Raw genomic sequence first — 24056 nt, forward strand, 5'->3', positions numbered from 1 at the left:
GGACGCTTAAATTGATACAATAGAAAGGATGACTATTAAGAAATAACTGCAGCTCTGTTAACATTATATAAATAAAGGATAATAAGAAAAATGTATGGAGAGCATTCCCCCCCACTAGTAGATGCATACAGGGCTGTAGCAATTATATTATTAATAGCAGGTGCAACATTTTGGGTGACTAAGCACCCTTTTGTAAGGTGCAGGCCCAGATTTGTGGCGAGGCCACAAAGGCCTGGGCCAGTGAAATTTTAGGGGCGGCCTACCACTTCCTAAAGTCAATGGGTAACGCAGAGTTCCCCAGGGCTATGACACGTGTGCGGGGGAGGGTTTGGGGTGGTTCGTGCAGATGGAGGGCGCTAGGACCCTGAGGCCTTGGGGCGCCGCGTAGAGAAATCCGGCCCTGGTATGGTGCTAATGTATATTGAAAAATTTCAATTTTTACCCTCCCACAGCTGTGATCATGACATGATTGGTGCTCACAGTTTGACATTATTCTGGTGCTCTACATTGCATGGTGCTCTTCCTTCATAAAGCAGCTAGGAGAAGATTGCCTTCATAGATATATTATATCGGAAGAGAAGCGTCAGATCCCAGTGCTGATGCGTCTCTTGTCAGAGACGGACCACACACCCCGCCCACTAGTTGCTAACAATTGCGCATAGTAACAAATATGTACCTAAAAGTATACTGGCAACATTTCCCATATAGGATAAAAAGGGCTGAAGTCAAGTGGATAGATAGACTAAAAACCTTGTCTCCACAGATGGTGCAGGTATAATATTAATTGTACATGTAAATTCTATTCTTGGGCCAAATCTCCAGTGCCTAGTCACTTAACTGTTCATATGAAAGTGTGTATACAGATAAGTTAATTGCTTATAAGTTACTGTATATAATGATTCTAGTTTGACATATTAAATTACATTGATTGTTATTCACAATTTTTAAAAGATATATCTGAAAGCATCAGATAAAAAAGGTTTTCTGGGCTGATTAACCTTAATCTTGATATGCATAGTTGGTAGAAAAGTAAAAGCTTTCCAAATGGTTACAATATATTTTGTCAATAAAATTATCTTTGGGCTCCAGACATGAGCACCCGTAGTGATCATTATTGGTTAATTAGTTAATAAATTGTATTCAGAGAAATTTCAGATATTATCCTGGAAGGTAAGCAATACATCTGTTCCCACTTGCATCTGTATTCCATTTGTCTTAAATTAATTTTCTAAAGCAAAATTAACGGAAGATAACCCTTCTATATGGATAAAGTATCTTTTAATTTGTGACTGCTGAAGAATAATAAACTATACTGGTTACAATATATTACAGTTTCTCAGCAGAGCTGTTTAATTTCATATTTTTGCTTCTTCTTGCTTCATAGGTTAATGTTGGAAAGATGGACTCTCCTATTGAGAAGTGGAACCTAATCATTGGCAACTTAGCTTTAAAGCAGGTAAATATCTGATATTTTGGTTTTACCCTTTTTTTTCCCCCAATACTTCTTTTCTACTGGATTTTAATTTTAAATATAGGGGCAGACATTTTAATTAAACATCTAATCTGGTAAACCCGGAAGGATTCCCCTACAGTGTAAACATTTTTCCTCTTTAAAGGACCAGTAGCATCAAAAACTTTTTTAAAAACAACCCCAAGTCAAATTAAACTTAAAAATCGCAAAAACCTTTATTAATAAATAACTTACCGAAACTCCGATTACCCTCCTCTTCAGAAAAGGCGACAGGGCGACCATCCATCCTGCGGCACTTGATTTCTCCTCCCTGGCTATTCACTGACAGCATGTGAAGGAGCATAGGCTAGGAGAGAAACAAGGGACAGTAAACAGCATCAGTAGCGCCCATCTCCTGCATCGTGTCTCCCACCTCAGCGAAGTGGCACATGTTGAGCTGACTCTGCACATCGTGAGTGAGGATGGACAGGCCTTTGGTGCGATCTCTGTGTCCCGACTAACATAGCTACTTATGGTCACTAACTCACCCAGACGTTGCCGTCTCTCTCTGCACCTATATGCATTGCCTGTGATGGGGGGAAGTTGTTGGGAGCAATAAATGGGACCTTAAAAATATCTTTTTTAACAAATGTATGTTTTTTGATTCCAAGACACCGGAATTAGTAGCTGGAATAAAACTCTGGTAACGAAAATGTGGAGGTGTAAATCGCATGTCACCTAAAGGCAAAATGAGGAAACAAGTGTTAGGAAAATTCACAGGGAAACCAGGCTGTGCCGCCGGCTAGAAGCGGCTCCGACTCAGCCTGTTGATCTGTACCTTCCAGAGCAGCATCTCAGCTGCGCAAGAAGCTGCTGACCATCTGTGAGCAGTCTAACAGGAAGATGCAGCTGGCGGCCAACTTTATTCTTCTGTCCAGTGAGCGTTGGCCGGTCAGCTCGGAGAGTTCGCTTCAGTTTACGAGACTTTTCGGGACACCGTGATCTCCCGCACCAAAGGCCTGGAACAAAGAGTTATATTCCAGCTACTAATTCTGGTGCCTTGGAATCAAAAGACATACATTTGTGAAAAAAGCTATTTAGGGTCCAATTTATTACTCCCAACAGCTTCCCCCCTATCACAGACAATGCACATAGGCGCAGAGAGAAACGACAAGGTCTGGGTGAGTTAGTGACCACAAGTAGCTCTGTTAGTTGACTTGTCAAAAACACAGTGATCGCCCGCACCAAAGGCCTGTTCATCCTCACTTACGATGTGCAGAGTCAGCTCAACATGGGCCGCTTCGCTGAGGTGGGAGATGGGCGCTGCTTCTGCCGGTGCAGGAGATGGGCACTACTGCTGCTGCTTACTGTCCCTTGTTACTTTTCCCAGCCCATGCTCCTTCACATGCTGTCAGTAGAATAGCCAGGGAGGAGAAATCAAAAGCCGCAGGATGGATGGTCACCCTGTAGCCTTTTCTGAAGAGGAGGGGAAGCGGAGATTCGGTAAGTTATTTCTTAATAAAGGCTTTGCGATTTAAAGTTTTTTTTAATTTGTCTTGGTGGGTTTTTTTTGTATACCAACACATTTTTTTTTTATGTTTCTGGTCCTTTAACAAGCCTTCTGGTTTTAAAGTTTTCATGACTGTCAGAAAACTATTATGAAATGAACACGTTTTTTTTAAAAAGATGGATTAAAGGGGAACCCATCGTGAAAATTAAAATTTAAGATAAGCTTCATTGTACTGAAATAAAGAAAAACTTTCTAAATGCAATGAGTTAAATCTTCTGCAGTTTCTGAAATAATCAAGTTTATCTTCACTATCCCTCTCTCAGCATCTGTTTCTCTTTATTCTGTCGTCTTGCAGCAGTTGAGATGCTGAGAGAGGGATAGTAAACATAGACTTGATTTTTTCAGAAACAGTACAGCATTTTTACTTGATTGATTGTATTTAGAAAGTTTCTTATTTCAGTATGATCAAGCTTATATTACATTTTCATCATAGTTTCCCTTTAACATTGCTACTGAGTTACATGCCAGTAGTGTCTATAGACAAATATTAATTGTTGCTCATTATGGCTTCCAAGTATGCAGTTCCTGTTGATATTAATAAATACAAGTTACAAATCTTAGTAAAGTTCAGAACCGGATAGTGCTAGGTAGAATAAAGTGAAAGTGCTTTGTAGTTTTATTAATAAGGTATACTGTAGGTATATAGTGATCTTGATAGTGAAGGATTAGGACTGCATGCAGAACACTGAGCTACCAAGGCCTCTGTAGGACTTGCTGCTGCTGTTGTTTAAAATACACCACAGTAGCAAGTGCTGTACCATGTTAATCCATTGGGAAATTACAAAACAATTAATATTATGTATGTAGAACATTCATCCTTGTATTAACAAATTGCATAAATTGTGTTTATTTCCCTTTAAATTGGTAAAATATACATATATATTTTGACTTTATCAAGTGAAACCTTCAATAATATCTCTGTGCATTTACAGGTACAAGCAACAGTGGTTGGCTTTTTGGCAGCTGTAGCTGCTGTTATATTGGGCTGGATCCCAGAGGGTAAATACCGGTTAGATCATGCAGTCCTTCTGTGCTCCAGTAGTGTAGCTACAGCTTTTATTGCATCTCTTCTGCAAGGTATGGTAATTCAGTACCCCTTATTTTCTGTCATTGTCTGTCCGTGAGTCTCTGAATTGCAGTTAGGATTCTAATATGGTCATTTCCAGGCTGGCAAAAATTATTTCTGCTTCCTTTGTGTGATTCAACATTTACATAGAAAGTTTGAAAAATATTTACATTTCTAATATACAATTTGTATTTATAAATATATTCTAGTTTCTATTTATTTATATTAGCGATGCACCGAATCCAGGATTCGGTTTGGGATTCGGCCTTTTTCAGCAGGATTCGGCCAAATCCTTCTGCCTGGCTGAACTAAATCCAAATCCTAATTTGCATATGCAAATTAGGGACGGGGAGTGAAATTGCATGACTTTTTGTCACAAAACAAGGAAGTAAAAAATGTTTCCCCCCTTCCCACCCCTAATTTGCATATGCAAATTCGGATTTGGTTCGGTATTCGGCCGAATCTTTCGCGAAGGATTCGGGGGTTTGGCCGAATCCAAAATAGTGGATTCAGTGCATCCTTAATGTATTTAGAATTGTGTAAGAAATTAGATTTTTTTAAGGGGGGGGGGGGGTTCACCTTTAAGTTAACTTTTAGTATTTTATAGAATTGCCAATTCTAAGCAACTTTTAAATTGGTCTTCATTATTTATTTTTAGAGTTTTTTTAATCACTTGTCTTTTACTTCTGACTCTTTCCAGCTTTCAAATAGGGGTCACTGACCCCATCCTAAAAACAAATGCTCTGTAAGGCTAGATATTTATTGTTATTTCTTCTTTTTATTACTCATCAATCTATTCAGCCTCTCCTATTCATATTCTAGTCTCTTATTCAAATCAAAATGATTGCTAGGGGAATTTGGACCATTGCAACCAGATTGCTGAAATTGCAAACTGTAGAGCTGCTGAATAAAAAGATAAATAGCTAAAAAACTACAGTTAATAAAAAATGGAAACCAATTGCAAATAGTGTCAGAATATCACTCTCTACATCATTAACTCAAAGGTGAACACCCCCTTTGAAGTAGGGATACATCAGATACATCATTTTGGCATTTAATCATATTTGAAATGCACTACAGAATACTTTCCAAAAATCCTCATGTGTATTTGTATTTAAGCACAGCCAAACCTTATGTTTTAAGAAATGTGTCCAAACAGAGATTTTAATTTTTGTCATAATCTTCAACAATAAATAATTAAAAACTGTATATAAAAAATAAAAAGGAAAGGTATGCAAAGGCTTCTGAAAGCCAACAAGGCACCTAAAACCATATAACAGATTATTCTGATGTGTACTTTATTTGGAGGTCTTTGAATCTTTCACTTACTGTTCCAATTCCTCCAGTCATGTATCACAGATGTGGGTCTTGGCACAAAAGTTGTTGCCTTAAATTAGATCTCAATGATGAAACTCAATATTTAGCAAAAGTGTTTAAATGCTGGGACCTGCCTGTACTGAGTCTCAAAGTACATTTGCCAGCAGCTAGCCACTAGCAGCTGAAAATTAGTGTCCTGATACCATATAAATTAACTCTACTCAGTGCAGTCTAAATGCTGTTATTATGTTGTCACTCTGTTGTTGGCAAACCAAGCGAACCATTTTTAGTGTTGATTTTAGAGGTTGTTTCTTCATGCCAAGTACTGTCTGGGTGCACTGGGCAAGAAAGATTTTAATCTTTGCACATGCCTGGCGAGGAGACTCTGAGGCAGTTGAGTCACAACACCCTTCCTAATTATGACTTATTGTCAGCGAGTGTAATTAGCTGGCTGTAGGATGCATAGTGAATGTGTAGGATGCATAGTGAATGTGTATGATAGTGAAGCCATAACTAAGTGATAAGGATTGTTTAAAAAAAAAAAAGAGAGAGACTACCTAGCATTATTGTTTGGCATGTTCCATTAGTCAGACGGCTGTAGTTTTGGTGACAGTTCACCAAAATTTACTCTGGTAGCCTGCTCCCAGGCCAACACAGTGATGATAGGGGCACACAAAGGAGAGAGAGCATATCCGTGTATCAGCTGAATTGGCCTCGAATCAACCCCTTGTTAGCCTAAACCCCTTATCTGTATTATATCTGACTTTCCAAAGAGTGCATAAACACACTACTTTTTGACATCTGCAAAAATACAGACCTAAAAATTAGAGACTCTGTACTTTACCTGTCTATCTAGTGTATGAAGCTGTTAGTAAAGTGTAACTATGAATAACAGATAAATCGCAGTTAAAAAGACCCCAGTGTGAGTAGAGGGAATTCATTTTGTAAAAAGAGAATGTTGATACTAATATTCAAGGTAGGCCATAGCTGTGACTGTGTGGGGCTACGGGAAGGGAAAAACACAATCCGTGTGTATTCATAATGTGGCTATCCAAAGGGTGCTGATGCTGAAGCTGTATTAGAGTTCCACTGTTTCTTTACACTTGCTCTTATTTCATTGCAATAAGGAGAAATTTAAAAATGTGTTTTTCTGGATTATATAAGTTTAATATCAAGCAGAGAAAGTGAATCTCTAGCATGATACAGTAAAATATATATTTAAACATTTATTTTCAGATTCTGACATGTTATGATTTGATCTTGTACCAACATTTTTTTAATTTTTTTTTAAATATTTTTTCTTTTGTTCCTCTCCCATAAATTCAGGCATAATCATGGTTGGAGTCATTGTAGGATCGAAAAAAACAGGAATAAATCCAGACAATGTTGCTACACCTATAGCAGCCAGCTTTGGGGATCTGATCACTCTGGCTATATTGGCTTGGATAAGTCAGGGACTTTACAATTGCCTTGGTAAGAATGTCTCAGTTTTATTGTCTCACAAATGTGTATGGTGTTCATTTAGCCTTAATTACACGACTAATGGTGGCCGTGTCTGGAAACTCACACACTGTAACTTATGGACATCAGCTAAATTCTCATCAAAGAACTTTATAAATGCATAGGTACAAAGCCAGGAGTGCAGAGAATATAACCAGAATAGACACTCAATAGCTATTTCACAGTTGCTCAAAACTGACTATCATAAACTCTGAGTAGAGAACACCCTTTGGGGCTGTATTGTGCCTGATAATAATTAAGAACCAATAGGTATTTGCTTCAATTGATATTTACTGGAGCAATGCCTATGCATGTAGTTATCAAAACTGAAAAATGTTACCCCAGCATACCAAGAATGGAAATCTAATATATTTTAAGCCTTCTCCTTGATCTGCATTGGTCTGCCTAACTGTTCCCAGTTAAAATAAATGTACAAGCTGCTTGTTGTATTTCATGTATGCCACCAGAGGGCCATATTTCCCCACACTAATATTGAATCTAGTAAATATTTGGGGGGGGGGACCTTCACAGTCTCTTTATGTTATTACAAAATAGTTAAATCTTGTCTAAACGGAAACAAAATGTACAGTATAAAGCAAAGGCTACCATTCTTCCTAAAACATTTTGGGAAAATGCATTATCTAAATGGAAAGAACAAAAAACATTTGGTGCAGCATTTGCCAATAAGTTGGCAAATATTTTTACCTGGGCTTTCATGCACCAACAGGCAAACACAATGCCCAAAAAAAATAAGGCAACAAATTGAAGTGCTTGCCTGTGTAGATGTTTTTTTCAGTTTCTGTAGCCAGTTAACCTGCAGGCTGAAAATCGGACTTTTATGCCTGAGCCGCAGGTTTTAGAGGGAAGTTTAGAATGCAAAGCAATTTGTGCATTCCTAGAAAATTATTTATGTGACCCAGCCTGTTTGACCAGTGGCAGATTTTTTTATCTTTTTTGGCTCACAACCGAAAATATATGCACTACGTGACAACTGTTTTCACCTCATGTGAAAGAGTGTATCATAGGTGTTAGGTAAGGGCTTTTAGTAGAATGGGGCCCCATGATTTCCGATCAGTTAGCAAGGTCCTTCCACATGGGACCTCGGCTATTAGTCTGTTGTTCATTTGGATCCCTGGTCAGAAATCCCATGCACTCAAGATCAGCCCCTGATCCAGCCACACCTAATTAGGGGAAAAAACCTGTTGATGGTGATCATTGGCGAACTGTGAACACTGCCCTAGAATGTTAAAAAAAACCAAAAACTTTTAACTGTTAATGGGAAGTGAAGGCAATGAACTAAAACCAAAATTGTATCAAGAATGCAGTTTGTATATGCCAGCTCAATGGAACTGGCATATATTTTCTGTGTGTATATAAAAATATTATTTTATGCCATAATTACAGCATTATGTGAGCTTGCATTTGATTCTTCCATTTCCATGACTTCCATTTAGTTCAGCCTTTAAAAATAAAAAAAAAAATACCACAAGGACTTATTGTATAGCTTGTCAAAATGCTCTATGGGGTAAATTTACTAAGTGGCGAAAATTCGCCAACGACGGCTTCACAGCCATGACAGCACTTCGCCAGTCGAAAATTTGCTCAGGCAACGCTAATTTACTAAAATGCGAAGTTGTGTCCAGGATGTCGAACGCTGGCAAATTTTTGCTAGCATTGCTTCGGCAATCAAAGCGAAAATGCGCTAGCGTTCAATTATGCCTAGCACAACTTCGTTAGAGGTTTTCAATCAGGCTAATTTGCATATAGCGGGAAATAATAAAGGTGAATGGACATATATGTTGCAGCAAATACATTACATTACACAAGTCCAGGGAACCTTAATAAAGAAAATAGAGTTTTTATATTGCCCTACACATGAGCCCACTGTATCGTTTATGTTCCATATGTTAGAAAATGTATGGGGGAACCTGGTTACCCCCCAAAAAAATTAAGAACTTTTGCAGCCTATCACTCTGAAAAAGAAGACGCCAGCGTTTTTTGGGACTTAGAAACTTTTTCCACTGAAATTGAGGAAGATCTATGCACTCCAATGCATTTCGCCTGGTCTGAGCTGGCGAAGGAAAGTCTGGCGAAAGACGTAACATTCAGTAAAATCCTCATCTTTGTGAATTTGCGGAGTAACGTCCATTCGCCAGAGTGAAAATTTGCCTGGCGATAGAGTGTGAATGAGCCTCATCAGCCTTAGACTTCATGTAAATCATGTCCCAACCCCCCCCACCCCCCCATTGTGTGGTTAAATCAATTTGTTATAATATTTGTTATAATTTATCTTAATATGTACTGGTTATCTCATAAGAATGTATTTATATATTTTTTAAGACAAAAAAAGTGTCAGTGTCTCCCCATACAGCTTTGTTCTGCCTTACTGTGCATGCAGAGTTTATTATAATTAATTTGTTCTTTCCTGATGGTGCCATTTAATTAATCACCCAGAGCTGTTGTAGGAGTGCCATGCATTACAGGATCTCTCAATAGACCACATTTCTCATTACTATAAATATCCAAGAGTTTTTTTGAGGTGATAATTTGTGCTAGATTGATAGAATAATTAAATCTTAATTAGAGACTACCCATCTAATTGGAGAATTACCCATCTATAACAAGCTTCAGTCTATGCAAGCCTTTTAAACTAATAAATGAAGAGGCTGGAATTGTCAAAATATGGTTATTGATCCATATTTCTATTGCAATTTAAAACATGTTTTTGACTTAAAGAGGATACATATTTCATCTTCTTTTCTAAAATGTAGCCAATTGCTAAAGTAATGCTAATACCACAAACCATCTATTCTAACTCTTGAGAAAATGGCTGGACAGATGTTCTTCCTTCTTTCCTAGGTCACATATAGAGCTGTGATTCTACCAGAGTTCTTATGACACTCCATGAAGCAACAGCTCAACTTCAAATATACCGTAGATTAACAAGCTGAATTTCTCTATGCATTTCGTCTAATTGTCTTCACATATCTAATTACCTTTCCTGCCAAGCTGCTAGTCTCCTTCTCTGGAGGACTTTCTTGCCTCTTTGTTTTTGTAAACTTATTATTTTATCTATTTTGTTATTTGCTTATAATTAAAACAGAGACCAAAGTCCATTCAACCCCTCCAAATGAGTGTGCATGCATACAGGCACTTATACCGACCTTTCCATTCACTCACTATATCTACCATTATTATTCTCGTTCAAGAAATCATCCAAGCTGCTCTTAAATACAGATATGGGACCTGTTACCCAGAATGCTTGGGAGCTTGGGCTTTCTGGATAACAGATCTTTCTGTAATTTGGATTATCATACCTTAAGTCTACTAGAAAATAATTTAAACATTAAATAAACCCGATAGGCTGGTTTTGCTTCCAATAACCAGGGCCGCGACAGGGGGGACAAGCGTACTGGTCCCGGGCATGATGGGGGGCCCGGCAGCGCTGCATTTTTTGAAGATCCGGGCCCCCCTTACGAGTGCCCGAGCCGTACCTCGTGCCTCTGCGTTGCCGAATGCGGAAGTGCCGAAAAGCCGAAGCCGATGCGCCGAAAGGACCCGAAGTCACGGAAAAAGCCGAAGTCCCGAAGCGCTGAAAAGACCCGAAGTCACGAAAACAGCCAAGGTCCTGAAGCGGCGCAAAGACCCGAAGTCACGAAAGGAGGCGAAGTTGAAGTACTGAAGCCATGAGTTCAATTCTACTGAACACCAGTTTGTGTGTTTTTTTTTAATCCCCTGGCCACCAATGTATTATTTTAATATTCTATAGGCCCCTGCCACCAATGTTTTTTTTTTTGTTTTTTTTTTTTTGGGGCCCCAATTTTTTTTTAACTTATAAGGGAGCCCCTGCCACCAATGTTTTTTTTTTTTTTTTTTTTAAAAACAATTTTTTAAATTTTTTTTTGGGGGGGGCCCAATTTTTTAAAAGGGGGCCCTGACCATCAATAGCTTTTTATAACTTGTGTGGGGGGGTTACTTTTATAGCGCTGATGTCTTTGTGGTCTTTTAACTGCGATGTGGAGTGGGCGGGATATGGGGGTGGAGCTTGGTCATAAGTGTGGGCCGGGCCCAGGGGGCCCCAAAAATTTTGTTGTACGGGGCCCCGTGATTTCTAATGGTGGCCCTGCCAATAAAGATTCATCACATCTTATTTTGGATCTAGTACAAGTTACTGTTTTATTATTACAGAGAAAAAGGAAATAATTTTTAAAAATGTGGATTATTTGGAAAAACTCAGTGTATTTCAATGTTTCGGCTTACAACCTAAGCCGTCCTCAGGAAGTGGGTGCAGGGTCAAATAATAACGTATAGTTCAGCAGAAGGACCCACACTCCAAATTTAGTGAATAAATAGTGTTTTTATTCTTTGTGCATATCCAGCGAATTGTGTATATAAAAGGAACTATATTTTTACATTACTGTAGCCCTTGGTATTATGATTATTGAAGGCATTATTAATGGAATCTGCCATCACAATGACACCCAAAAGGGCAGTCTGTAACCTCAATGTTTCAAGTTCACAACTTGTTTAATTCCTGTTGCAAGATACTGTAGTGTGTCTTCCTTGTTCTTCAGCATAGTTTATACCCCCAATCTCCACAGTACATTTGAATTTTATTTAGTATTTTCTGCTTACCCTGGGAACTCAGACTGGATTAATCCAATTCTAAAATAAAGCAAGTCTTTTTACATTATATTGTTGTATTGTGCTGCACAGTGGGCATCTTCTTCTAACCTTATCTATATTCTCTGTTCTAGGTTCTTACGCATTTGTATCCCCATTAGTTGGGGCTTTCTTCATAGCAATGACTCCAGTATGGATTGTTATAGCTTCTAAACATCCAGCCACAAGGACTGTTCTTCATTCCGGCTGGGAGCCGGTCATTACTGCAATGCTTATCAGCAGGTTTGTTTTATTATGCCATTTCTTTTTTGCAGTGGTTCTGAAATGTTTTAAAGATGTGATGTTATTATTATCGAGCCCTGTGCAGGTTATTTAAAGAAATAAAGACCAGCTTTGTCTTTTGAAATAATTCATCGTTCTGTGGGCTGATATAGTATTCAGAAATAGGACACACCGGCACAACATGGGTAATTCCAGCAGGTAAAACCTTGCTCGTTTATTGCGGATGCAACGTTTCGGGGCGTGACCCCTTTCTCAAGCATGCTTGAGAAAGGGGTCACGCCCCGAAACGTTGCATCCGCAATAAACGAGCAAGATTTTACCTGCTGGAATTACCCATGTTGTGCCGGTGTGTCCTATTTCTACGTTGTTTTTGAGGTTGCCCATTCCCTCTGGCATCGAGCACCTGGGAGTCGCTGGAGTCTGGACGGCCAGGGTGTGCGAGTGTAAGTCTTTCTTTCTGATATAGTATTCAACAGATATTCTACTATTCACAGACCATGGGGTATATTAATCAAAGAGTGAAGTTAGAGATCACTACAGTCCTCTAGAGTGAAATTCCGCCACTCTCCATTCAGTTCTATGGGATTTTATCAGTGGGTGAAAGTCAAAGTTCATACTTTGATAAATACACCTTGCGAAATCCCATAGAAATGAATGGAGAGTGGTGGAATTTCACTTTCTGTGGCGATCTTTAACTTCACTCTTTGATAAATATGCCCCTTTGTCTCTAGGTGTGTACTGTTTTTAAAGAGGCTATCATTGTCATCATTCTCAAAAATCACCCTACCTCCAATTTACTTGCATTAACAAAAACCTATACCACAATAATTTGTGCTGCTTTCCAACTTCTAACTTGGAAAACTACAGGCAGGTGCTGTGATCAGTTCCAGACTGCAGGAAAGCCGCACTCTTGTTTTTTTTTTTTTTTACTGCATAAAGAATCTAAGCCCCAAAAAAAATATGTTGTGCATATCCAATGGTAAGCAGGCATTTGTCTTTGTTTAGGGTTGGTTGCTCTCAGGGAAGGAATGTATTCCCTGAAACTATGAAAAGACACAAATCACACTGCAGGGCTCAGACACACACACACCATGGTTCATATAGTTGGGTCTTCTAGTTCTTATCTGGATACAGTAAACACTGCACAGTGTCTCTTACACTTTTTGCCTTTTTCGGCCTAACAATCATATGAGCTATGGGTCACTAAAACAACCTGATTGCTTTGCTTTCACTGTACTCTTGCTATTAAATAGTTTTTCTTTTATAAAATACACTATATACACTAGCCGCATTACCAGCTTTGATTAAAAATATTATAATGGTTACTGCAAGACACCTCTTTAAACGTATTCTTTTCCGTCCCAAGTTATTTAAGCTTAAAGCCCAAAGCAGAGAGAGTTTGTATGAGACGGACTACAAAGGAAGTTTAGACCTTGGTGCATTGAATGCAACAAAGCTGTGAAAATCCCTAAAGAACTCTAATTCATTTGAACTTGTAGAATTGTAAATTAAGTCTTTAAATAAATCATTAGCTACCTGGGGCACACTACTCAATTAAACGCCTCTTGTTTTTTCCAGCATTGGTGGCCTTATACTAGACACTACTGTATCTGATCCAAATCTTGTTGGGATTGTTGTCTATACACCAGTAATAAATGGTAAGAATGCAATATGAACAATACTTTTGTAAAGCTTTTTGCCACTGTGATCACATGCATATTGTGTAATGGTCAAAATAGTGAATGGGTAATATAAAAATATGCAGAAGCCTCTATAATTTATGTCAAGCCTACCTTCATACAGATATATTTTTTGCTTTAATACGTCTATTAACATTTAATCCGCTCCAGAGCACTCTTGATTACTCAATTTGTAGACTCATATCCCAGAGAATGGAAATGATGTATATGATACTGGGTGGTGCATCCTTTCTTTCAAGTTACTTTGAGATCAGCATATGATTGTAAAGTTACTCTATATTTCTGTATGGTCCTTAGGTAACTGAAAGAGAGATTTCAATCCAGTTGTGATTTGTATTAGGGATGCACCGAATCCAAGATTAGGTTCGGTATTCGGCCTTATTCAGCAGGATTCAGATTCGGCCGAATCCTTCTGCCCGGCGGAACCTAATCCTAATTTGCATATGCAAATTAGGGATGGGGAGGGAAATCATATGACTTTTTGTCACAAAACAAGGAAGTAAAAAATGGTTTCCCCTTCCCACCCTTAATTTGCACATGCAAATTAGGGTTCGGATTCGGTTCATTATTCGCCCGAATCTTTAACTAAGGATTTGGGGGTTCGGCCGAATCCAAAATAGTGGATTCGGTGCATCCCTAATTTGTATGTCCTACTAATATGCATCTAAATAAAATGTATACCTTAAAAGGCTACTATACATTAAAATATACCTATACAAATATAGTTTTTACAATCTTTGTACGTGTTTTTTTTTTTTTCTTTTTTTAAGCTACACCTTAAATTAACTGTTATGTTGTAGACCGCAGTATTCCAGAACATTTTGCAAATGTGCCTACGTATTTATTTATTTAGTTTTAGCAGCAGTTATACGTTCTGTTGCAGAGACGTAACTAGAGGGGGGCGGGCCCTGGCGCGGGACGTGCAGCCGGGCCCCGCCCCCTCCGTACGGCCGGAAACGGTTGTATTTATGGCCGCATGGCGTGTGAGCTGCCAGGGGGCCCTGAGGGGATGCGGGCTCTTTCCCAATTGCACCCCCTGCTCCCCCGGTAGTTACGCCACTGTTCTGTTGTGCATCTCCTAGGCTTAGAATTGCAGCTGCTTACAGCTTACTTACCCTAGCAACCAGTCAGCAATTGGAAAGTCAGACTCCTAAAAGAAAGCTATGCAATAAAAATAGCGATATTGGTGAACCTGTTACAGGTTCATTTGAACCGGCAGATGCCATTATCAGTTACAGGCAGGAAAAAGAAAATAAAAATGCTAGTTATTTAAAAACCAGTTGAGTAGCATTTTACAAGTCTATCCTTTGCAGCTAAAGTTTTAAGGCGAAGGCCCCTTTAAAGATGTTTGCAGGTAATGCTTTTGTGTAACTGCCATTGCCTTTTTTGTTCTATACACCCTTCATCACTTCCTATGGTTATTTGCCTTGAAACTATTTTGGCATAGATGTTTCCCTGTTTAGAGAACAATCCTGGCTCTGCAGGACTGAAGAACAGACGTATAACACGTTGGCAAGAAACTGAAGCTTTACTTTGCTGGCATTGAGACCATGCAGAAGACGGCATACATAAGCAGTACTTTATGAACAAGGGCAGGGTGCAAAGGGACAAGATGCCATTTTTTCCCATCCCATTTTGCACCCTGCCCTGTAATAAGCAACCACCTGCATGAAAGCAAAAAATTGTTAGCGAGTAGTGATGAGCACATTTCTTCACTGAGTTTTGTTGCGCAACTAAAAAAAATTGACTTGTCGCAGCACGTGACAAAAAAAAGCCCAAAAATTTATGCCCATAGACTTCAATGCATTGTGTCAAATTTTCGCCATTTCACAAATTTTTGTTGAAGCGAAACAGGTCAGATTCGCCATCACTATTAGCGAGTGCCTAATTATTTATAATAATAAATTGGATGCGCTCAAACTCAATTCCCTCTTCTGTGAAGTTAATTTAATAGGTTTAATTAACACCACTGCTCACCCTTTAACTGGGTGGGCCCGGGTGCAAATGCCTGAACCTTTCCCTTAATCAGTCTACCATCACAGGCATTCTTTATATACAGGTCACTCACCGCTTAAAGTCCCTGGCCCGGGTTCAGCGCCACGAACCCGCAGCTTAGGGAGACACAATAGTTAGTGAAATTTTATAGTTGTTGCGCACTTAACACGTTTTGTGTGTCTTTACACTTATTCATATAATTAGATTTTTGCTGATCCGTGAGAGTGCGCTCAACATTGAAATTTCACTTACAGGGTGCAAAGGAGCCTTGTGCTTTACTTTTGCAGGCAGCCAGGACATGTTTCCTTTATTCCTGCAAGCACTGAATTTAAAGGAACACTAAGATATATATATATATAAATATATATATATATATATATATATATATATATATATATATATATATATATATATATATATATATATATATATATATATATATATATATACATATACATATACAATAGTTGTGTTTGTGAAGCAAACTCCCCAGTTTTACCAGTGCAGGGCAACAACACTACATTATATTTTTATTACTTTAAAACACTTTAATTTATTGATGTTACTGTTCCGTTTAGTTGTCCCCTAAGTTATCTCCAGGCATCTCAAAGTGTAAATCTGCTGTTCCAGTCAATGTGGCAATAAAAAAGAAGATAAGTAATAAGTCACTGTGGTCAAATCTTAAAAATAAACTGCTTTTCACAAGAAATGTTATATCCTCTTTCTGTTTGATTCAGCCAAGTCCTAGAGCTGGAATGATGTGCTTATGTTTAGACCCTCCAGTAGCCCATTGCATTTGAAGGGTTGGCAGATCTATAACTTTTTACCTGCTCATAAAAAGCAGTATGGATCAAACAGTAGGTAAAACTCCTGTTTAGCACTAGCTGTTTTCGTAACTCCACAATGAAAAGTTTGCTAACCGACTTAATGGGACATTAGCAGGGACATTGATAATTCGTCTAATTTTATCTTGACGTGGTGGTTACAATGCCGTGTACAATATTTAAGGGAGGGTTCACCTTTAAGTTAACCTTTATTATGTTATAGAACGGCCAATTCTAAGCAACTTTTCACTTGTTTTTTTTTATAGATTTATAGTTATTTGCCTTTTGCCTTTTTATTTGCCTTTTTCTTCTGAATCTTTGCAGCTTTCAAATGGGTGTTGCTGACCCCTTTTATAAAGCAAATGCTCTGTAAGGCTACAAATGTATTGATATTGTTACTTTTTATTACTCATCTTTCTATTCTGTCCCTCTCCTCTCGCATGGTTGCTAGGGTAATTTGGACCCTATCTACCAGATTGCTTAAAATGCTAATTTAAGAGCTGCTAAATAACTGAAAAACCTTAATTATTAAAAATGAAAAGCAATTACAAATTGTCTCAGAATATCACTCTCTACATAATATTAAAAGTTATCTCAAAGGTGGACAACCCCTTTTAAGGTATCATTACTCAGGATATTGCCTTCTCTTATAATAAACATATGTTGAAATCATTCAAGCAAAGTGTTCTATGTCCCAAAACCGGATAATTTCCTTATTAGGTGTCAGTGTGTGATCTGGCAAAAAAAAGAATGTGTGTAGTCCATATCCTGATGGGCACTTATTGCTTCAGTTGAATGACAGTCCATAAAGCTGGCCATAGATGCAACGATCGTGGATTCGTACAATTTCCGGACTGTGTGTGGAGAGTCCCGACATTTTTCGTCCGGCGGAGATCGGTCATTTGGTCAATCAGACAGGTTAGAAAATTTCTGTCGCCTGCCGATAATATCTCTGCGTGTATTGCCGATTGTACGATTTTCAGTGGGAGACTAGCTTTGTCGGACATAACTATCGTACGATTGCTGTCAGAGGTAGTACATTGGCTGATCTGTTTTTTTACTAGTTAATTTGATCGGAATGGTAAGACTTTGATCTGAATGGTTAGTGGCGGGTCGGGAGATGGGGAAGCCCGATCGTACGTTGATTTGTATGATCGGATCTTTGCGTCTATGGCCAGCTTAACCTGCAAAGACTGCAGCAGAATGTCTCTGATCAAGACTTTATATCAACACAAACATATGCTTTCCTGGTGTTGCAGAAAAAAACACGTATACCAGACGTGGCCAGGAGGTGGCAGCAGAGTATAATACAATCGCTTTTTGTGTATCCTTAACCCGGCAAGAGAAGGCAGCTACAGTGATTTCTTTGTAGAAACGTGTATCGGAGGTAACACAGCTGGAACTTTTACTACACAATTGATAATTATTCCAATAGAGGGCACTTCTTGCCTTTTTTCATTTAATTCATACTTGCTGTATAAAGTAGTCAAAAATCCTCCCAAACACTTCAAGCTGTAATAGGCAGCATTCCCAGAAGTATGTGTTAAAATCATGTTTATTTTGCCAGCAACAACTGTAACCGCATAGCAACTCTGAGCAGTAGGGTATGTGCAGTGAAACGAGCATGCAGGCTAATGCATATTTCAAGACTGAGCAGGAACCAAGACCAATACTGTATTTCTAATAATTCTGTTTTCTTAATTTTTTTGATATGCTAGGGCACACAGGGAATTCACTTATCTAAAGGAGAATGTTTCTAGAACATAGCCTTTTGTGTCATTGGATGCCGTTGCTTTGTCTGGAGGCAGACCGATATAAAGAGATGTGCAATGTAGCACACAACTCAACCAAAAGCAGAACTAAAAGCAGAACCTGTATCATAATAAAAACTTGTAACCAAGCAGTGGGAGAGCTGAAAAACACATTAGTCATACCTGAGAGTAATTTCATGACTCAAATGAGAGTCATATATTGCATTGCTGTCTCCTGGTTGCATATTGTGACCTGCATGGAATTGGAACACAGCAGATCATAAATGAGCACATTCCTTGCCCCAGACACATCTGCTGTATGCTATAACTATGTGCCTTGCAGCACTTCCACACATTCTGCCAATTACATGCAAATGAAGATTACTTTGCTAATGCTTAGCTACTTGGACTGGTGTTTCTAAGCTCACTGCCGCTGCTTCAACCCATTTATTAACCTGATTCACATAAAGTCTTGGGATTCCGGCAAGGTCAGCCTGACCGTGTCAGCAGTTAAGATGGCTGTCTGCATCTGTGTGTATCTGTTCTGTTGTTCTCCTGTTTTTTGTTACGGGCCAAAAAAAAAACCATTAAGAGAGAACTAAAGTTGTAGGGCAGAAATGTTGTACATTATGTTTTGGGCTTCTGTACCAGCCCAAAGCAACCACAGCCCTTTAGCAGTAAAGATTTGTGTCTCCAAAGATGCCCCAGTAGCTCCTCATCTTCTTTTCTGCTGATTCACTGCACATGCTCTGTGCTGTTGTCACTTCCTGAGCTGAGGGACCCACTCACAATATACAGTACACATAGAATAGGAATGTCACAATATAAGGCTGATTAGTAATTAATACAGATAATTACTACATGGCAGCACAGAAACCAGTGCAATTAGCATTAGAATTTTATAATCAGCCCTGTAGTATCCGCTTATATTACACGTGTGTGTGTGTGTGTGTGTGTGTGTGTGTATATATATATATATATATATATATATATATATATATATATATATATATATATATATATATATATATATATATATATATATATGTGTTAATTTCTGGGCACAATTTTAACTATACATTTATAAAAGTTAAGTTTCAATTTTGCTCATTTAGTGGGAACTCCTGGCATATATTGCGGGGTGGTGCAACTACAAGGGTCATTCTTTTTCTATTTTGGTTTGGTATATTACAGACACCTCATTTTCTGCTTGATAATTTTCAACGACCCCTAAGCTTAGCTTCTCAACAGCTGCTCAGAGCCCACAGAGCATGTGAGTGTCACAGACACTTTCCAAGATGGTGACCCCCTGTGACAAGTTTGAAGTCCTGGATCATTGCTGCTATTGACAAGCTGAAACTTTAGGCTGGTGCAATAAGTTCAGTATATAAAATATGGCATTTTCAGCCATATTCATTTTTAGGGTTTAGCAGGCTGACATATCTTGTCAGTGCCATGTCTGCCAGAGGCACAGGGAGATTTTCCCATGATCACAAATAACTGACCTAAGAAGCCTAGACCAGAACCATGTGACAGCCAGTGGTCTGTACTCTGCTCATTGTTATCTGTGATCCGTCTGGAGATGATGTGTAGAAGGCTTGGCTGAAACATGATAATATACATTTCTTTATCATAACTCCTCTTTGAACTGCTCATTTCTTCGCTGACCATAAACTCTTTGTGTACCGGATATTCAGCATAAATATTCCGAGCTATAGGATTTAACTTTCTCTGCCTTTGGAAAATATATGCAGGAAAATAAACATAAGTATTTCATTCTGAGTTTTATTAGGTTATATGTCTGCAGTTTTCTGTTTGCCCAAATTTAAAAATAAATGGTGCTCACTGTACTTTGTTTTAAGTAGCTGGTTAAAAACCACATTTGCATGTGTTACCGGTAAATAGCAGTGAAAACTGCAAAGCCCTCAACAATGAGAGGGTTGTTTGCCTGCTACTGGCCTGTTACCTGTGAAAGCCCAAATGCAGAATATAGATTTAAACAACCTTAGATTCATTACAGACAGCACTCTTGCAGTTAGTGCACTTTGGAAATTATTTTTTATATATTATATCATAGCAAACTTATTATCAAATAAGTGTTTGTTATTGTTAGACATTGGTGCCATACTCTATAGCAGTGATCCCCAACCAGTAGCTTATGAGTAACATGTTGCTCCCCAACCCCTTGGATGTTGCTCCCAGTGGCCTCAAAGCAGGGCTTATTTTTGAATTCCAGGCTTGGAGGCAAGTTTTGGTAGCCCATCACAGCCCTTATTATGAACCACCCAGGAACATTGTTCATGCTTGTGTTGCTCCCCAACTCTTTTTACATCTGAATATTGCTCACGGGTGAAAAACTCAATGGGGAGACAGTATCTCATGGGAGGCGTAATGGTGGGAAATACTTTTCAACTTTTCTAAGAGTTGTTGGCATACAACGTATTGACCTGTAACTGTTTTGCACTCATGCGGACTCTGTAATTGCACCTAGTCCTTTTTCAGTACAAGGTATAGAGTTAACAAGTGTTCAGGGAATAGGCCAATCAAAATCATTAGGTGCCTCTGAGAGGACAAAGTGATAGTTCATTTCATTTACACACCATACTGAATACTGTGTCTGCAGAGTTGTACATTTAAGATTGATTTTCAATCGTTGGTCTGCACGTCGTTCCTGACAACCACAATTACTTTACAGCATCAACTCCCCCAGCACCCCCATCACCCATTATTTAATAATTTGAGGGCATCTGGGTTGATGTTTGATCTAGTTGGGACCAGCATAATGAATTTTTAATTACTCTGCAATCCCCTACTACTTTTATACTAGATCAATTTCCATCTCATTCATTTTAATTGTTTTTAAGTGACGTTATTTCCCTCTACATGTGTGTATTTTTAAGGAGCAAAATTTATACCTAATTTCCCATGGGTCTCTCCTGGTAATAGTTGCCTGGGTTGGCTGGAGGGGTCGGCGCCTCTCCCAGCAATATCTGTAAAAAAGATTAGCCAAACAGCACAGGCTGGTGTAGCGGGGATCTCCCCTGCACGTTTATTTCGTCAAGTGATGTAACGTTTCGGGGGCGTGCCCCTTCATCAGACATGCAGATTCGCTCTCAAACAGTGTTTAAAAACCCTTGGTGATTTACATAATTAACGCAATAATACAAAATATAAGTGAAAATTAAGCATTGTGAACAATTGCTAGCGTGCGGGCTAGCGTACATAGGACAGACAAGTAGAAATATGAAAACTAGATTAAACAAACACAAATCGGTCATACGTAACTATAAGCCCCCTAAAGAGGAATACAAGGATAAAACAGGGAAAGAAAAGAAAAAAGAAACCACATTGGCACGCCACTTCCAGGAAAATGGACATGGGGTAGCCCAGCTAAGATGGCAAATTTTGGATAAAATATATGGAAAAAATGAGAGAGAAATAAAAAGAAAATTATTACAAAAGGAATGTTTTTGGATTTGGCAACTGCAAACTAAATATCCACGTGGGTTAAATGAGGAGTACAATATGAACTGCTATCTGTATCTTAAAATGTATCCAACTTATAAGTGCTTTTGGAATGTATCCAACTTTTAACGCTCTTAGAAATTGTTTCTTTGTATTTTTACATCAAATGTTTCTAGTTTGATGTACTAACTTCTGATTTTTTATAGATAATGCATTGAACAACCCACTATCCAGGGACAGCTTACGGATAGGGTAAGATAGTCTTATATAGTGGAATAATTTTTACTGTAATAATGTTTTCGTTCAGTACATACAATTTGTATTTGTGTTCTTCCCTATTCATTAGGTTTATGAATCTTCTTCTTTAAATTTATTGATTTAATTATAAACAGCGTTTTTGCACAATTTTTTGCACAATTTCTGAATTTTTGCAGCAAGGATCGGCCTGTATAGAAGAGGACTTTTATCACTTGGAAATTGGAACTAATACTTGCGTAATTGGCCACACATTTTTTCATATAATCATTTTTCTATAAAAAGTTTTAACTTTTTAATAAGCGTTTTTTAAAGTGCTTATAACGTCTTAACAGCTTTTGTATAAAATTATCCACGTTGTATTATTGTTCACAATGCTTAATTTTCACTTATATTTTGTATTATTGCATTAATTATGTAAATCACCATGGGTTTTTAAACACTGTTTGAGAGTGAATCTGCATGTCTGATGAAGGGGTACGCCCCCGAAACGTTACATCACTTGACGAAATAAACGTGCAGGGGAGATCCCCGCTACACCAGCCTGGGCTGTATTTTTAAGGAGCCATTAAATGTTACGTTTTAACTGGGTAATCTATTTATTAGTGGGTTTCAATCATGTACTAGATTAGCATTTGATTTGAATTATGACACTTGATTTTGAACTTTCACAAAAATTAATTTATTTAACCAATTACTTAATGACATCACAGTCAATTCACCACTCTCATCATTGCTTCTCTTGTTCATAATTTATTCCAATATATACACAAATTACACTCTTTTTATGGATTGTGCAACACCATAGACTCTCTTTTGGTTCCTCTCCTTTTGGTACCTGTTGGATTCTCTTGTATGTTGAAGCAGAACTGCTAATGCTATGTTGATGCAAAAGTGCTGCACTTGTTTTTGTTTGTAATAAAAGCCAACCAAGCTGCATTGAATTGCTGTGGCTGTGGTCTGAACTAACTTGAATCTTACAATGTAATCATATACTGTATGCACACTTTCAAAGAATATAGCATATCCCCTGCCTATGACATAAGAGCAGATTAAAAAGCACATACTGTTTTTGACAGTATGGAGAAACGTAGCGGGAAGACAGACTGTTAATTTAAGGTCACAATTGGAGGTTATTTATGCAAAATTTTATGCGGAAAAGCATACATACTTGTATGATAATTTGCAGTTGTTGCTAAATATGCAGGTAGAGCTGCAGCCCATCCAGTGGTAAAGACTTTACCTAACAAAAATGCCAGAATAATCAGCATGCATACACTATAATACAGAAGTACTTTACAAACGAGCCAGAAAATACAAAAATTATTTTTGTGCCACAAGCTATGCTTTGACAGATATGAGTTTTTCTGTCATTGCTTTACTTACACTCAAATTATGTGGAGATGTGGAGAGCTAAGCTTTACTGGCATCATTGACCGGCTGTTAACCTATTAATTTAGGCTGCCCGCAGTCTAGTCCCAGTACAACGTCTGAGCTATGTGATAAAGGATAAAAAGCTTAGCCTGAAAACAACTGAGAAAACGAATGCTTTTAGTATCAAAAAGAGGACACGTGCATTCATCTGTACATCTATAGCAATCTGTCTTGCCTTGTGGATTAAAGGAAAGATGTCCTTTCAAACCCACTTGCATAAAATAACCAGTGGCCTTAAGTATTAAAGCGCAGAAGATATGAACTGCAATGAGCAGCCAAACAGTTGAAAACTAATTCAGAATGACCAGAAAGAAATAGAACAATATGTTCCTATAGCTTCAAAGCCTAAATGAAAAAGAAATATCTTACGCACAATGAATTTCATAAGGGCCTTTTTAGTTATTGTATTTTTTCTCTTCATAATTGAGAACCCATCCATTCACAATAATTCAGTCTGTGGTCTGTTTGAGCATCATTCACGTCTTTCAAACATGATCTAATCTATTGTATGCTCACATAAATTAGGCAATGAGCAGAGCACACTGTGCAGACCACAGAAAAATTACATCAATAACAGCAAGACAGAACATTTACGAATGGCTATCATTTTGTTTTCTGAAGCAAGAGTGTTAAAGAAATAGCATAGCAATTTCACGTTGCTTTTGTGCTGCCAAACTAAGTGCAGTTTTGAGCACTTGAGTGATAAGCAGTTTATGGCCATTTGGATTCTTGTATGTAAATATTGGCCTTTTACATGTTTAACCTTGAACCACCATTTTCTTGATGGTCTGTGGTCTGCCTCAGAGATCACCTGACCAGAAATA

The 24056-nt window shown here is 38.2% G+C and overlaps 1 protein-coding gene across 1 annotated transcript in view; it reads left to right on the top strand.

The window, feature by feature from the left end:
- Positions 1 to 24056, top strand: part of slc41a2.S (solute carrier family 41 member 2 S homeolog) — a 44338-nt gene that overhangs the window by 10504 nt on the left and 9778 nt on the right. Inside the window, exons 4-8 of the mRNA XM_018256055.2 lie at positions 1385 to 1456; positions 3953 to 4097; positions 6730 to 6876; positions 11661 to 11808; positions 13387 to 13466. Coding sequence (XP_018111544.1) covers positions 1385 to 1456; positions 3953 to 4097; positions 6730 to 6876; positions 11661 to 11808; positions 13387 to 13466 — 592 coding nt within the window. The remainder of the gene's footprint in view (positions 1 to 1384; positions 1457 to 3952; positions 4098 to 6729; positions 6877 to 11660; positions 11809 to 13386; positions 13467 to 24056) is intronic.

This window comes from Xenopus laevis, chromosome 3S (genome assembly GCF_017654675.1).
Source record: "Xenopus laevis strain J_2021 chromosome 3S, Xenopus_laevis_v10.1, whole genome shotgun sequence".
In the NCBI taxonomy this organism is placed as follows: Eukaryota; Metazoa; Chordata; class Amphibia; order Anura; family Pipidae; genus Xenopus; species Xenopus laevis.